The 13,866-nt window shown below is 33.7% G+C and overlaps 1 protein-coding gene across 1 annotated transcript in view; it reads right to left on the minus strand.

Annotated features, from left to right (window-relative positions):
• Window positions 1-13,866, minus strand: part of LRP1B (LDL receptor related protein 1B) — a 1,963,100-nt gene that overhangs the window by 126,904 nt on the left and 1,822,330 nt on the right. Inside the window, exons 72-75 of the mRNA XM_025404289.1 lie at window positions 9,323-9,445; window positions 3,484-3,609; window positions 2,640-2,777; window positions 963-1,097 (exon numbers count right to left, since the gene is read on the minus strand). Of these exons, the coding sequence (XP_025260074.1) occupies window positions 963-1,097; window positions 2,640-2,777; window positions 3,484-3,609; window positions 9,323-9,445 (522 nt within the window). The remainder of the gene's footprint in view (window positions 1-962; window positions 1,098-2,639; window positions 2,778-3,483; window positions 3,610-9,322; window positions 9,446-13,866) is intronic.

Below are 13,866 nucleotides of genomic sequence, written 5' to 3' on the forward strand. Positions count from 1 at the left end.
GAATCTCACGGTAATGGAAAAATCAAATGTCACGAATAATCCAAATACACATATAACTCAAAATGTAGATAAACATGACGTGACTACACTTATCCCCCTTTTGGGTGAGTAGAATCAATTCATTTAAATAATTCCATTTTGATTAACACAAAGTAAAATCATTTTTCTTAGCCCCAAAATATCACAGAGAGACATAACAAAAGCAAGCTGGTAGGTAAACGCATTTGAAGACTTGAATTTAGCCTGGATAAGCCAGACTTAGTTATTTTAAGTTTGGCTGTACTTACAATAATGTGAAAATGAATACAAATAGCAGTTTTATTGGAGAAACTTGCAGAAAGTGCATATGGGTCTGTATTTCATGGTTCTATAGTTAGAACACTGATGTAGATTATATTTACTTACTTACTATAAGATTTTGGCTCTCCTACATGCTCAATTTTTAAATGATCTCAAGTAAGTTGACAGATTTATGTAGATCCTGACTTTGAATTTTTAAAGACACATTATGATCTATTTAAAACATGATTTTAGGACAAAAGCCCATGCCTCTCTAAATGTGATTTACCTATTTCAGTATTGCAAATGCCACACTCAAGAGAAATGGGTCCTCATGAACATATTTTTTTTTTCATGAAGCAAGACTAATTCTCCAATAGTTCCTGAACCAGCAATTTCATTATTTGCATTTCAAAACAGTATTGTAGCAATAGAATTGAAATTCCTGCAGCTCTGAATTTGCTATAGAAAAAGCTTTGTAGCCTCTGTCGTGGTTAGCTTAGCTCCACAAACAAACAAGCTCTTGACCCCAGAGACTTTATTCTCATAAGTGAAATGGTATCCCGTAGATAGACATCATTTTGATGAAAATCAATCCCCTGTGATTTCACAATTTAGAAGTCTTGGGAGTCTTTTCATAACCCAAAGATTTACGAGCAAGCTGTTGAGGAAAAGTACTCTACCTTCACATTGTCTGTTTTTCATGTTTCTCTGAAATCCAGGCTTACATCGACAGAAAACAGATGTTTTTATTTGATTACAATATGCATCGTCTCCACATGGATTCACATTATCTTCACAGGTATATTCAGTAGGAGCTGGGATTTAAAAATATGATCAAAACTAATATAATTCTAATTCCTGAAGTGGGGAGTTTACTTTTTAAAAATATTTGAAATGGTATTGATTACTCCATAGATAACTATTTTTGAGTATATAAGGTTAAGGTCTTCTCTCCATATAAGCCCCATGTCTTATAAATGTATAGAAGTATAAAAACTGAATTCATTAACATTAAATACAGATTAGACCAAGCTGCTAACAGCTGATATTTAGGGTTGCTGTTAAGCTATAATATACTTTTTTAAAGTAAGTCAGGAGTCAATGATTCTAATGACAGGCTATCTTTATTACAGTACCATATATAAGTACTACATCCTTCTCTGAGAGCCAAAGCATTTCCTATAAGCTACTTAGAAATTGAGGCATTTATTGCTAACCTACGCTTAATATTTGTAAACTCAATCAAGGGTACTGCTAAGTTACTCAAGCAAGTCGGCTAAATCAGCAGTTTAAATTTCATTTTTTTTATGCTGGACAGACATATGAAGAGTAACATTTGAGTGTGTAATGTGCTCAGAATGGTTGTTTATAAGCTGCAACGTTCTGGGACAGACATAAAGTTACTTGTAATTTCCAGGAGAGCAGTTGCAATTTTACTGCTTTATCTCCCATTCAGGAAAACATTTTAAAAGATCTTCTCTTTTAAATAAATGAGAGGGACATTACTATAAGGATAACATTATATTATCTCTAAGTTACTTAAATCAAATTTTTGACAAATATGAGAACTTTATTATAATTGTAACTATTATTTGTCCCCACTGACTTGAATATTTTACAATTAGTTAAAATAGGTCAGTGGCATGATACCACGGTTTAGACACATGTAGCCATATCCTGGTGGGTATTGCTTCATCCCTAAGTTAGGAACATTTTAGATGCATAAATAAAAATAAAAGAAAAGATCCAAAAGTAGGAAATATTGTGTGACTTCTGTAAGCAAACTGAATTTAGGATCATAAATTTAATTATTTTTATCTAATACAAAAAAGTCAAATGCCAAGCATTAATTAAATATAAACTATTCGCAATCAGGATGTAATAACTCAAGTATCATGGCACTCGAGCTAAAAAAAAAAAAAAAAAAAAACACGTCTTCTATAAGAATGATTTGGCAATGGATTAATTTTTTAAAAAATCATTGACTAAATTAGGACCTTTACTACCATTCAACTAAATATCACTGTTTATAAAATTTAAAAACACTACATTTGTCTAAGACAAATTACTAAATGATATAGATTACATTGCTGACATCAATTTCTATATCTGAATATTGATTTCTCAGCTTCTGGTTAAACAAGGGTACTCATTACAAAGTCAACCTTGTCCACTTCATACTGTCTGAAATTAACTTAAGTAGTATTCTAAGGTTGCTTTGGCAAAGGTTTTTGAAAAAGGGCATCAGTAAAGCATATTTTGAAGAGCAATATTTACATTCAGAAAATTTTAGTCATATACAAGCAGAAGTTAGACTTGTGTATCCCGGTACTTTGCTTAACAGAAAACAAGCTCACCTATTCTGCATCCTTGCTCATCTGAACCATCTCCGCAGTCATCAAGTCGATCACACTGGAGATCCATAGGGATGCATTTTTTATTACTACAAGCAAATTCATCCTTTTTACAAGGCCTTGCTTTATATGTCAGCTTACCTATAGAGGCATACAAAAAATGATTAGTGCTCCACAGAATCAAAACACACTATTGAGCATGTAATATCTCCAAAATTTTACTAACTACTATGAAAAACATGGGTTTATAATCCTTGATTTGAAGCTCTCAAGGTCAAATTTTTAAACATTCTGAAATTTTTAGATTTTAGGAAAGTGATAGTATGTTTACTTTAAGTAAGTAACACTGATATCTACAGAAAATTTAAAAAATATTTACCCTAAGTGGAATTTTTTTAGAGGATGATATTAAATGGCTCCAATTAGATCAGGTCAAGCTTTGTCTCCAAATGATTTTGCTGCAAACATAAGTCTTTTTCATTAAAAGGTTTTTGAACTTCAGAATTTGGAAAAAGGAATTGCATATACATACAATCTATATAAGCTCCCTTTCCTCAACGAATTAGATCTTTAAACAAGGAGCATTTTAAAATCTCTATATTTCTTCTCCGGGATTAATATTTTCTAGAATAAAGTGGTTAGTGGGAACTATGGATAAAGGTGCACAGCTATAAGGCAAATGAAATGCTGGTGGAATACTTTTATACCTTGTCAGAAGATCAAATGTCTGAAAATAATGCCCTCAGACATCCACATAAGAAATATATATTTTTTAAAATATTTGTACCCCAAGTCATCAGAGAACCTTGTAGCTATCACTGAATTATTTCACATTAAACGCATTTACCACTACAGTGATCTTCATCTGAGTTGTCCCCGCAGTCATCAATCCCATTGCACATTTGCTCAGACTGTAGGCATATTCTGTTATTTCTGCATCTGTGAGGTCTTGTGGATGGACAAAGAAATTTGACTAAAGAAAAAGAAGAAAAAACAAAGAAGCTCCTTCGGGTACATTGATTTATGAAGAACATTCTCCCTTTTTCTTTTATTCTTTCTTTTCAAATCCATAAGCTAACTTTTCTAAATATCTTTTTTTGCTATGACAATAGCCTACTAGTGGCTACCAGAAAAATATGTGATGATTCTAGTTATTTATATTAACTACAGAAAAATGTGCACAGCTGAGGATCTTCAAGGAAATAAGAAAGAGCCAAACTTTATGGTCTCATTTCCAGATGCCTTATGTTAGCTGACTTTACTTAGTGTACCAAATTAATTTATGCCTACAATTATGCAATATGGCAGGACACTTAGCTATCTCAAAGAGTAATTTCACACAGCCTAGAGCCGGAGCAAGCATATGTTACAGGCCCAAAATTGAAAATAGGTCATTCAGTGAAAACAAACAAACAAAAATTCCAACAGTATTATAGCTTTATTTCTTACTCTTTGTCTCTGTAAACAAAGGTTTATTTATGTATTTGAGGCACATAGATTATCTTAGCTATTCGTTTTTAATGTGCATGTTTTTGTGTGTATTTAAAAAGACCACAATGAAAGCCAGGGAATTTTACATTTGTCTCCTCTATTACTATCTACTCTGAAGACTTCCACTCTTAAAGCAGGAAGTATCTGTCATTAGTCTTCATCCTTAGATGTGAAATTATCCAGGACTCTGTCGTTGTTCCCCTGATGTTCTCACACTTGAATTCTTTGCTTATATATGTTTGTTCACTCTCATTGATTTACTTTCCACCACATCCTGAAGACTTTCAATTCTCTATCTAGTTCAAACATCTCACAATTGGTTGTACGACATCCCCTCAACAGTTTCAAATTTAACAAGCTCATCACTCAGCTCTTTATCATCTCGTCTTAACCCCTTGTTCTCAAACACGCTTTATTTCCATTGTTCAGTTGGTGGCATATCATAGCCAAAAGTCTGGAATTATTCGAATGTATTCCTCCCATTGACCATCAATTCTCAGTAGTCACCAAATCCTGTTGCTATTGTCCCCAGGTTTGGCATCTTCTAGCCATCTCTACCAGTTACAATAGCTTAGCGTTTATTATCTTTTGCAGAGAGATATGCTGAATGTGTCCAGCTTCATATTCCATTCTCAGAGCCTCAAAAAGCCATGAGAAAAAAGTAAGTCTAACATATTCATGTAACCATTTGTTCTACAGTTATCAATTTCCTTGAGAATACAATTTAAGATACTTTGAATGGCCTAATAGACTTGTCACTATCTTGTTCGTGCCAATCCTGCAGACTCATCCTTTGTCCATCTCAATATTTGAGCAATACAACTTTATTACAGCTTCTTAAATAAGTTGCACTCCATCCCTGACTTCCTTGCTTTAAGTGAAATTTGGTCCATTTTCTAAATATACTCCCTCCTCTTTAGATCTTTTAGGAATGTCTCTTAATTTGGTCAAACCTCATGTCATCTCATGTTTGAAAACATCCTAGTTTCCTACTACAGCTTCCATAGCTTTATCCTATCTTTACTTTCTATTACCTGAAATAAACTATTACTTCTATTATCTAAAACAAAATAATGTATTTTCAAGGCTAGACATTTGATTACATCTTCACGCCACTGCTATTTTCTAATCAACTTCAAAAACATCATCTCCACCCCAGTTTACTGAAGACTAGCACATTCCATCATAGTCTTTTAAGATCTCCATTTAAATTCATTCTAGCATCTTAGACGGCTTCAACATTCACATAAGAAAACCAGCCAATGAGGTTTCTTAGCTCCTTAAATTTCTTATACCCTATGTCCTTTTACTCTAATCCTAACTAAGCCAACACTCTCCTAGGAGGTTGTTCACATTGGTGGATTTCAACAAATCTCTATTTGTGATTCACAGTGGCAGTTTCTGTTGCTTGCCATTAAGAATACTAACTTGTATAAACAGTTGCAGCATAAATTTGCTGTTTCCTATAATTTACTTTATTTGTGAAACCACTGGTATGAATGCCCCATTTTGAGCACAATCTATTTTTTAAAAGATTTTTAATCCAATCAGTATCATTGCAAAGACTCTTCCACTTTATCTAAACTCTAGCTCATTGATGTAGCTACCTTTTCCCTATTCACCAATGACTGTTGTCTGTACTTTTCTCCCCATTAATATTTATAGTAACCTATAATACGTTGGATACTGTTCTAAGTACTAGGTAAGTTTAGAAACCCACTTTCTTCCCAATAACCTGGATTCTCTGGCCCTTTTCTCTTTCTCATCTTAGTTATCAAAAATAACCCTAAACTTAGATGAACGAAACCATCTGCTCTCCCAATATCTGCATCTGGGAAGCCAGAAATGTTGCAGAGGATCATACTACAAGGTCAACTGATACCACCAAGTATGAATATTGATCAATGCTACTTGGAAAGCATATATAGAGAGAGTACAAAAATAAGTAGAAATACAAAGATGGGAAATTTCTTAACATATTATTAAATAATTTCAGATCTACCTGTATCTACATGCAGTCTATCAACTCATTTCTATATTTTAAGAGCAGAGACAGAAGAATAGTTGACTCCTACGTAAAAATAATCATTTTTCTGGAACTCATTTTCCCCTGCCTCTGCAGAAACCATCACATCTTTGCTGAAACATGTTATTACTTTGGTGTCTCTGGTGCCTCACTCTTCTTTTTTGCAGTGCCTTCTGTGGTCACTTGCCTGAGTCTCTTCTGCCAGTTCATTTTCACTTAGAGGCTTACTGTCACTCAATATTCTTTGATAATTCCCTTCTTGTCCTATCTTTATTTCCACACAGCATAATCCTAAATATTCCATTGTATTTATTACATTTTATGCTGGTTGTCGAATTTCTATCTGTAGACTACCTCTTTCCTTTCAGTGTGAGAATCAAGCATCTGATGCCTACTTGAAACCTCTACTTGAATGTCTCCTCAAATGCATCCCAGTCCAGTCTTCTAATCTTTACTTGTAAAATTGTTCCCTCTCCTGTGACCCCCTTCCATTCAAATGACAAAGCAAAAACAACGTACACATTATACTCCACAACTTGCTGTCTCTCATTCACCATATCTGATCCATCATTTAATCCAGTTTCTTCTGCCTCTTATATAACATTCAAATCTGTCTATATTGTGCTAGCACAAGCTGTTACCATCTCAACCCAAGCTACTAGCATAGCTTACCTAAAGTACTACCATGTTGTTAACCACTTACAATCCTTTCTATTCAATATTTGTAAAATTTAAATATGACCATGCACCTCCTCTGCTTAAAACTCCTTAGTATTTCCAATTACTTTCCAGCTAATCAAGGCTGCAGATATCTCTGCTGTCTCTAGTTTCATCCTAAGCAAATCCGGATGATCTCCAATTTAACAATAGTTCAATTTAAGCTTTTCTGACTTGATGACAGTGTGAAAGCAACACATGTTCTCCTCAACTTACTATGGGATTATGTCCTGATGTATCCTTTATATGTTGAAAATATTTTAAAGTCAAACACACACTGTCAATTTACATTATTTCCTGTTTACAATGTGTTTATCTGGCTACAATCTGGTAAATCCAGGAATGCCTGTAACTCCTGGGAACACAAATCCTTCAGTTCCTTGAGTAAGCCATGGTTTGCCCTGCCCAGAGCCTTCACATATCTTATTTCCTTTGTCTGCAATTTTGTGTCACACTTCCACTCCCAACCTCAATTCTTTTCACCTATTCAGCAGCTAAATATTTCCCAGGCCTGAACTAAAATGTTATTTCTCATATCCTAAGATTGATAAAATCTTTCTGTTCCATACTTTTACAAATTACCATACTTTTTATTTATAGTATGTATCATAATTTGTAAGTATATATTTTTGTTCCCATTAATATCCATCTTCCACTAGATTCTAAGCTCTGTGAGGTCAGGGTTCGTGTTCACTTCTTTCATCATTATATCACCAAATTAATCATAGTCTCTTGCTGAACAAATGTCTATTGAATGAATGAATGATACCTTTTCTCATGCCATTCACATTGCTTAAGATGTCTTTTAGTCTAGCTCCTTCAACGCTGTAGCTTTCTGTATTATTCTTTAGGTAGAGTTCATTGAATCTCTCTCTGCCTTTTCCATACTTTTAATTAATTCTATCATTGCTGGAAATACAGGGTATCACAATTATTTTTATTTGTACAGGCAGAATAAGATCTCCTTGTCAAAAAGAACCATTTTTTGTCCTAATTAGCACAATTTCTGGCACATAATAGCTTGACTCAATGTTGATATTGCTCACTGAGAGAAACGCAAAAATGTTCAGACAGTCAATCTGGATTTTACAAGCTTTCCCATCTGTGCTGTGTGGAATGCTCCTGAGAATCAATTCACGACCCTGGAAGTGGCTCTAGGAGAGTTTGATTCTGCAGCCGTACATCGATTATCGAAAATTTTCTATTCCACTCACTGGTTTTGTGGTCAAATAGGATAGAGAATAGAAAAAAAAGTCATATAACTGAAAAAAAAAAAAAAAAGGTTCTGGATTGATGTTGGTAGATAGGCTCTCATATTGTTTAATATATTATGATTCAGAAACAATATAATCCCTGGTGATTATCCAGAGTTTATTTCGAAGATTATGTAAAGAAAACTGAAGCTGAAACTTACTTGCATTACTCATCGTAATGAGTTTTATCTATAGAAAAAAAAAAACTCTCCAAAGTCTGTTTTTTTTTTTTCCAACTTTTAAATACTTAACAAAACAAAGCTGCTTGCATTTTTGTATTTTCCCCGACTGTAACATCAGTAGTGAAATGCCATCATCTATATCTAAATATTGCCTTAACTTGATGCAACAAATAGAACAAAAAGTGTAAGTACATACACTCATGCTGTATTTTCTTTCTTTAATTTACCTGGTGTGCCACTGAGTTATATCTGACGTGGCAGCATTTTCCTTTAAAATATAGGTGAAATTACATTTCTTGCAGAGATTAGATAAAAGGTATGAGAACAGAGACCAAAAAAGTTCGTTAAAATAGAAGAGATCCTTTATGCTGCTGATCTAAAATTAGACTTTTATATTTGTTGGTCTCATAAGCATATACAGGACAAATGTCAGTCAAGAGTAACTTGAATTTGGAGAAACAATAACTTTTGTTAAGATTCTTTAGGTTTAAATGTTAAATAACTCCTAATTTCAGTTCTGTGCTTAAGACTTGTAATGAAACAGAGAGATAGATATGTGGATAGATAGATATACAGATAGATGATTAATAGATAGATGATAGATAGATAGATAGATATTTCATTAGTGGGTGGCTTGTGAAACTATGAGATTTTATTATTCATGTATTTTTACTTTGCTTATCTGTACCCCTCCAAAATTAACATAAAGCTCCAATTTCATGTGAAGCCAAAATTATTATATGAATCTTATTCAATTAAAATGTCAATTACTCTATCTCTCTTCTGAATAGTGTTGACTTGTGCAAGTTCACATTAGGATGAGTCTCTATAAAGTCATAACTTCTGAACAGGATTATCCCTTTATTACCTGAACGAAAGCTGTATCTGTGGTTACACTTTATCTACCTAACCCCAGGATGGTATAATTTGTAGTTCACCTCACCACTTCATTGATTCATGCTGGGGCATGAGATCAGAAGATACAAGTATAATCTAGAGCCACATGAAATGCCATACCACACATATCAGGGGCTTCATCAGAGTTGTCTCCACAGTCGTCCTCTCCATCACACACCCAGGAATGTAGTTTGCAGAGAGAATTATTGCAAAGGAACTCATCAGCTCTACACATATTTCCTCCTTTATTTTAAAACAAAAAGAAACAAAGAGATTCAGGGTAATCAATGCCAGTCAGCAGGACACATATTCCTCTGAATCTTTGCAAACAGTATCTAGTTGATTGCTTCCATTTATTTATTTCGAGCATAATACCAGAAACAAGTAATGTTCAATTTTTTTAATAAAATGTATTCACTGTTTACATTTCAAAACATTCTAATATTACTTTCATATATGTCTTTTTTTAGAAAATACTGATAAGATGTTAAAAGAAAGTTTTTAAGAATCTAAAGTTTTCTCTGTTTCACATAATTTTTATGTTGCTGAATACACAAAAATTTGTATTTTTTAGTTTTAATTGTAATTATTAAAATTTGTGTTTTTCTTGAAGAAAATACATTTTTTTAGAATTATTAGACAATTTAGCTGTATCTGAAATACTGATAAACTAGATTATTAAAAACTTAGAATAACCAGTAAATTTTTTTTTTTGAAATCAGAAAGAAACAATTTTCTAACAGCAATAAGAATTTAGCCATATCATACAATATTTCAGGGATTTTTTTAAAAATAAAGATTGTGCAGTAAAGCATTATTTTTTGGATTTTTAAAATGTTTGCATTTTCCTCCTTTAACAAATAAATAAAAACATCAGGAATACAAAAATATTCTAATACACAATTCTTAAGTACATCTACCACATGCAAAGGACCTAAGTAACGAACAAATTTGGGTTATATGTCTAGAGGTGTAGCAATACACAGTGGAGTTTTAGGACTTGAGAGTTAGGAACTGTGGGTTCTAGTCTTGCTTTGGATAACTCTATGAATATCTCTGGGACTCAATGCTTTTATATGTTATAAAAGAGGTACAGTTAATGTATAGGGTCATAGGTGCAAGAAGTACCTGGGGAAACAATACAAACATCAGAGTACAGAATTAAGAAAAATTAGATTGCTTCCAAAGGGTTACACTACCTAGTTAATCCTCATATATAGGTAAGAGCTATGAGTCATGGGTTGTCCATATTTGACTTACTGAAGGTATTAACATATTTAAACACACATACATTCACCAAAATATGGGGCAGAGCAGTGACAGTGATCACCCTTAAAAGCCTAGAAAATACCCAGAAAGAGCCATTGTTCCTCTTGCAGATGTACTTTGGAAGGAATAATGGGCCCGAACTTATGAAGATCAAATAATTCTTCTTGCTCTGAGTTCTGACTTGTTACACAAATCTCTGATAACTCACATTCAGTAGCAAAAGTCTTAATTTAAGAAGTGCTAGAATCAGTTGGATTGTAGAATGAAAACTCTAGCTCTGGTGTCGAGAATTTAGAAATTCTAAATTTGAAGAGAGAGACAGTAAAGACGACACTGAAGGAAAAAGACATATTTCAAGAGAGGTCATGGCAATCCAGAGAAGAAATGATGGTAACTACATCTAGAGGAGCCACAGCTGAGAACTCTTCAGAAGGAACACTCCTCAGGACCTGGTGGCTAAATAGATGAGAGTGGCAAAGGAGAGTGAGCACACAAACATGGAACTCATTTTTTAGTGTGTTTGGGCCATTTGGTAGATGGTATTGTTCATTAAATAAAGGAACACAGCAGGAGGAGCAGGCTTAAGACATAATTCATTTAAGGTACTGGTAGACAGCCATGTGGTGATGTCGAGCAAGCTGGTGGATAAATATGTCTGAAATATAGGATAGGTTTTTGAGCTGTAAACGTGCATCTGGCAGTGATCAGAATATAGTTATGATTTGAAATTTAAAAGAGAACACAGAGAAAAACAGATTGGGTAAGTAAAGAGGAGTCTACAAAAGAGACTGAGAAAAAGTAATCAAAATGGTTAGAGAAATATCTGGAAAGAGTGATGCCAGACAATACATGGGGAAAGTGTTCTAATGAGAGGGATAGCCCATGTAACTAATTCTAGAGCAGGTTTAGTGAAATGGCAGTGAGTTTAATGAAATGATTGTCATTGGCTATTGAATGAGAAGACGGAGGTGAATGTAAACATCTCTTTCCAGAAGTTTGGCCATAAAGGGAAAAAAGAGACCAGAAAGTGAGCCTCGTTGCTTGTGTGAGGAAGAACAAATCCCTGAACACATTTAAATGCTTCTGATAAGAATTCAGTAGACAAGACACATTTGAGGGTACAGGAGAGCAAAAGGGTAACTAATGTAACGAGTTTCTGGAGGATCCAGAGAGTGTGAGAGATTTGAGATCTAGAGCAAAACGAATGGAATGGGCTTAGACTGGAAGTGAAACAAGTCTTCTGTTTGGGGAGGAAGGAAGGAGGAAAGCCTGAGGCCAGCTACAGGTAGATTTGTTAGTTTGGTGGCCAGATTTGAAAAATGCTCATGATTTTTATTATTTCTGTAAAGAAGAAGGTGAAGTTACTAAGAGAGATGGCTTGGTAACAGATTTGGATAGTTGTCTTTTTAAAAACCTGATATGATTAATGGCAGAAACATGATTAGGAAAACAAGGGCAGACTGCTTAGTATCTTAAGTAAAAGATAAAGCTTAGACCAAGAATTTGTAGTGATATTGATCTGAATAATAGTACAATTGTCTGCAAAAGTGCTTAGCAGAACTGGCACAGCTTACATTGCCATCTCTGAGAACCATCAAACTAAGAAACAGACAAAGGCAAGGGCTGGGTGAATCCACCAAGGTGAATATCACCATGTGAGACTCTGACAGTTCAACATCTGTCATTGGGATAGCCCTTTCTCCCAAACTTCTGCAATGCTGAGCTCCATACTGCTATAATTTTACAATTAATCTCAATTATGAAAACCTGTGCAATAGAATTCAGTACTATTTAACAACTGTCTCACTCTGAAAACAATAAAAAAAGATAGCATGTGCAGTGCGCAGTCCTTAGTACTAAAGAAATTAAAGATATGAATATCAGTACGAAGTGAGTATATTTCCTTAACTCAAAATCAAATCCATAGAATATGAAGCAGAGTTTACTTTTAGCATAAAGATTCTAATGACTAAATCTCATAACATGCTCCATTTTACAATGGATTACATTCAAACAGAATTTGTGAACTTTTGACATTCTCTGATTATTTTAGAAAACTCTATTTGTACCATATACATCAGTCTAGTTAAAGAATGAGTTCCCTAAGGTATTGCATTAGATAACATTATAATTTTCTCCTCATGAGTGTTGGATATGCCACTGATTTATTAAAAAGAAGAGAAGTATAAATGAAATTATATTATAACAGAAAGGCAAAGGTTTTGTGGTAACCTACTAAAGACTTGATGTTGTACTCCAAAAAAATTTGCATTAAAAAAAAATGCATCATGGGGCTACCACGACATCCTGAGACTCACTTAAAATTCCTTATTTTGAAATGGCGTAAAGCACATATAAACAACAAAAAAGGTATAATTTAAAGAGATTGGCTGAATTAAAATTCCAGTTTCCCAGTTATGTTCTTAACCAGCTCAACAGGAAATATTAGGAAAACAGAAAAGTATATATTAATTAACAATAATACATCTAAATTATAACAGAGGCCTTGAAAAGTTCATATAAATCTGATCAAGTGCATCATCACAGAAAATAAACATCTAGAGTTCTCATCTTAATTGGGTTGAGAGAAGCTTTAATACATGATAATACTTTATAATTTATTTGACTAACTTACACATTGTTAAGCTGATAATTACCCAAAAAAGAACCGCCCAATCTTTTCCACCAGTATTATATAAAGTGTAAAGTTTGAAAGCTCAGGCCAGAACAAGCACCACAGTTCCTTGAGGCCATATATTTTACCTTCAAAAGTATGAATGCAGCTTTTAATTCCAGAGTATTTTGAATTTTTGTCTTTTAAAGTAAACTAGTAAAACTGATTCACTGGGAAAATGTGTTATGCTTATCCTTCAGTTCTCATATATTCCTGTTCCCAACACTCAGCTCCTATTAGCTCATGTGTATCCTGATTGGAAATGAATGGAAATGAGATTTAACAGAAAAGATGTTTATTCTGGCATCCCATTTCCTCAATGCCTTAAAATGCCTTTACCTAATACCTACGCCACTTCCTGGGAGTAAATTAAATACTAGAAATCTGAATGTGGTAATGCCTTATGGTACATTCATATGAGATCAAATAATTTAACCACTAAAATATATCATTGGAGCATAATTACCCAGCAGCAAAGAAAACTAAGTTAGAGGTATGAATGGAGGGGAAGGGGGCTTTGAAACATTTGTAAATGATTGAATTAAAGGCTCTCAACTCTTTTTCAGTCATTAAGATTAAATATTTAGTAGAATAATTTTAGATCTGAAAGGTAGTTGAGATTTTCTAGTTTGGCTAGGATACAATACATAAAGAGGCGCAGTAGAAAGTAAGCCTGGGAGGGTAAAATGGGCTCATTTTCTTGTAACCCTGATTACTAGAT

This window comes from Theropithecus gelada, chromosome 12, assembly GCF_003255815.1.
Source record: "Theropithecus gelada isolate Dixy chromosome 12, Tgel_1.0, whole genome shotgun sequence".
Lineage (NCBI taxonomy): Eukaryota > Metazoa > Chordata > Mammalia > Primates > Cercopithecidae > Theropithecus > Theropithecus gelada.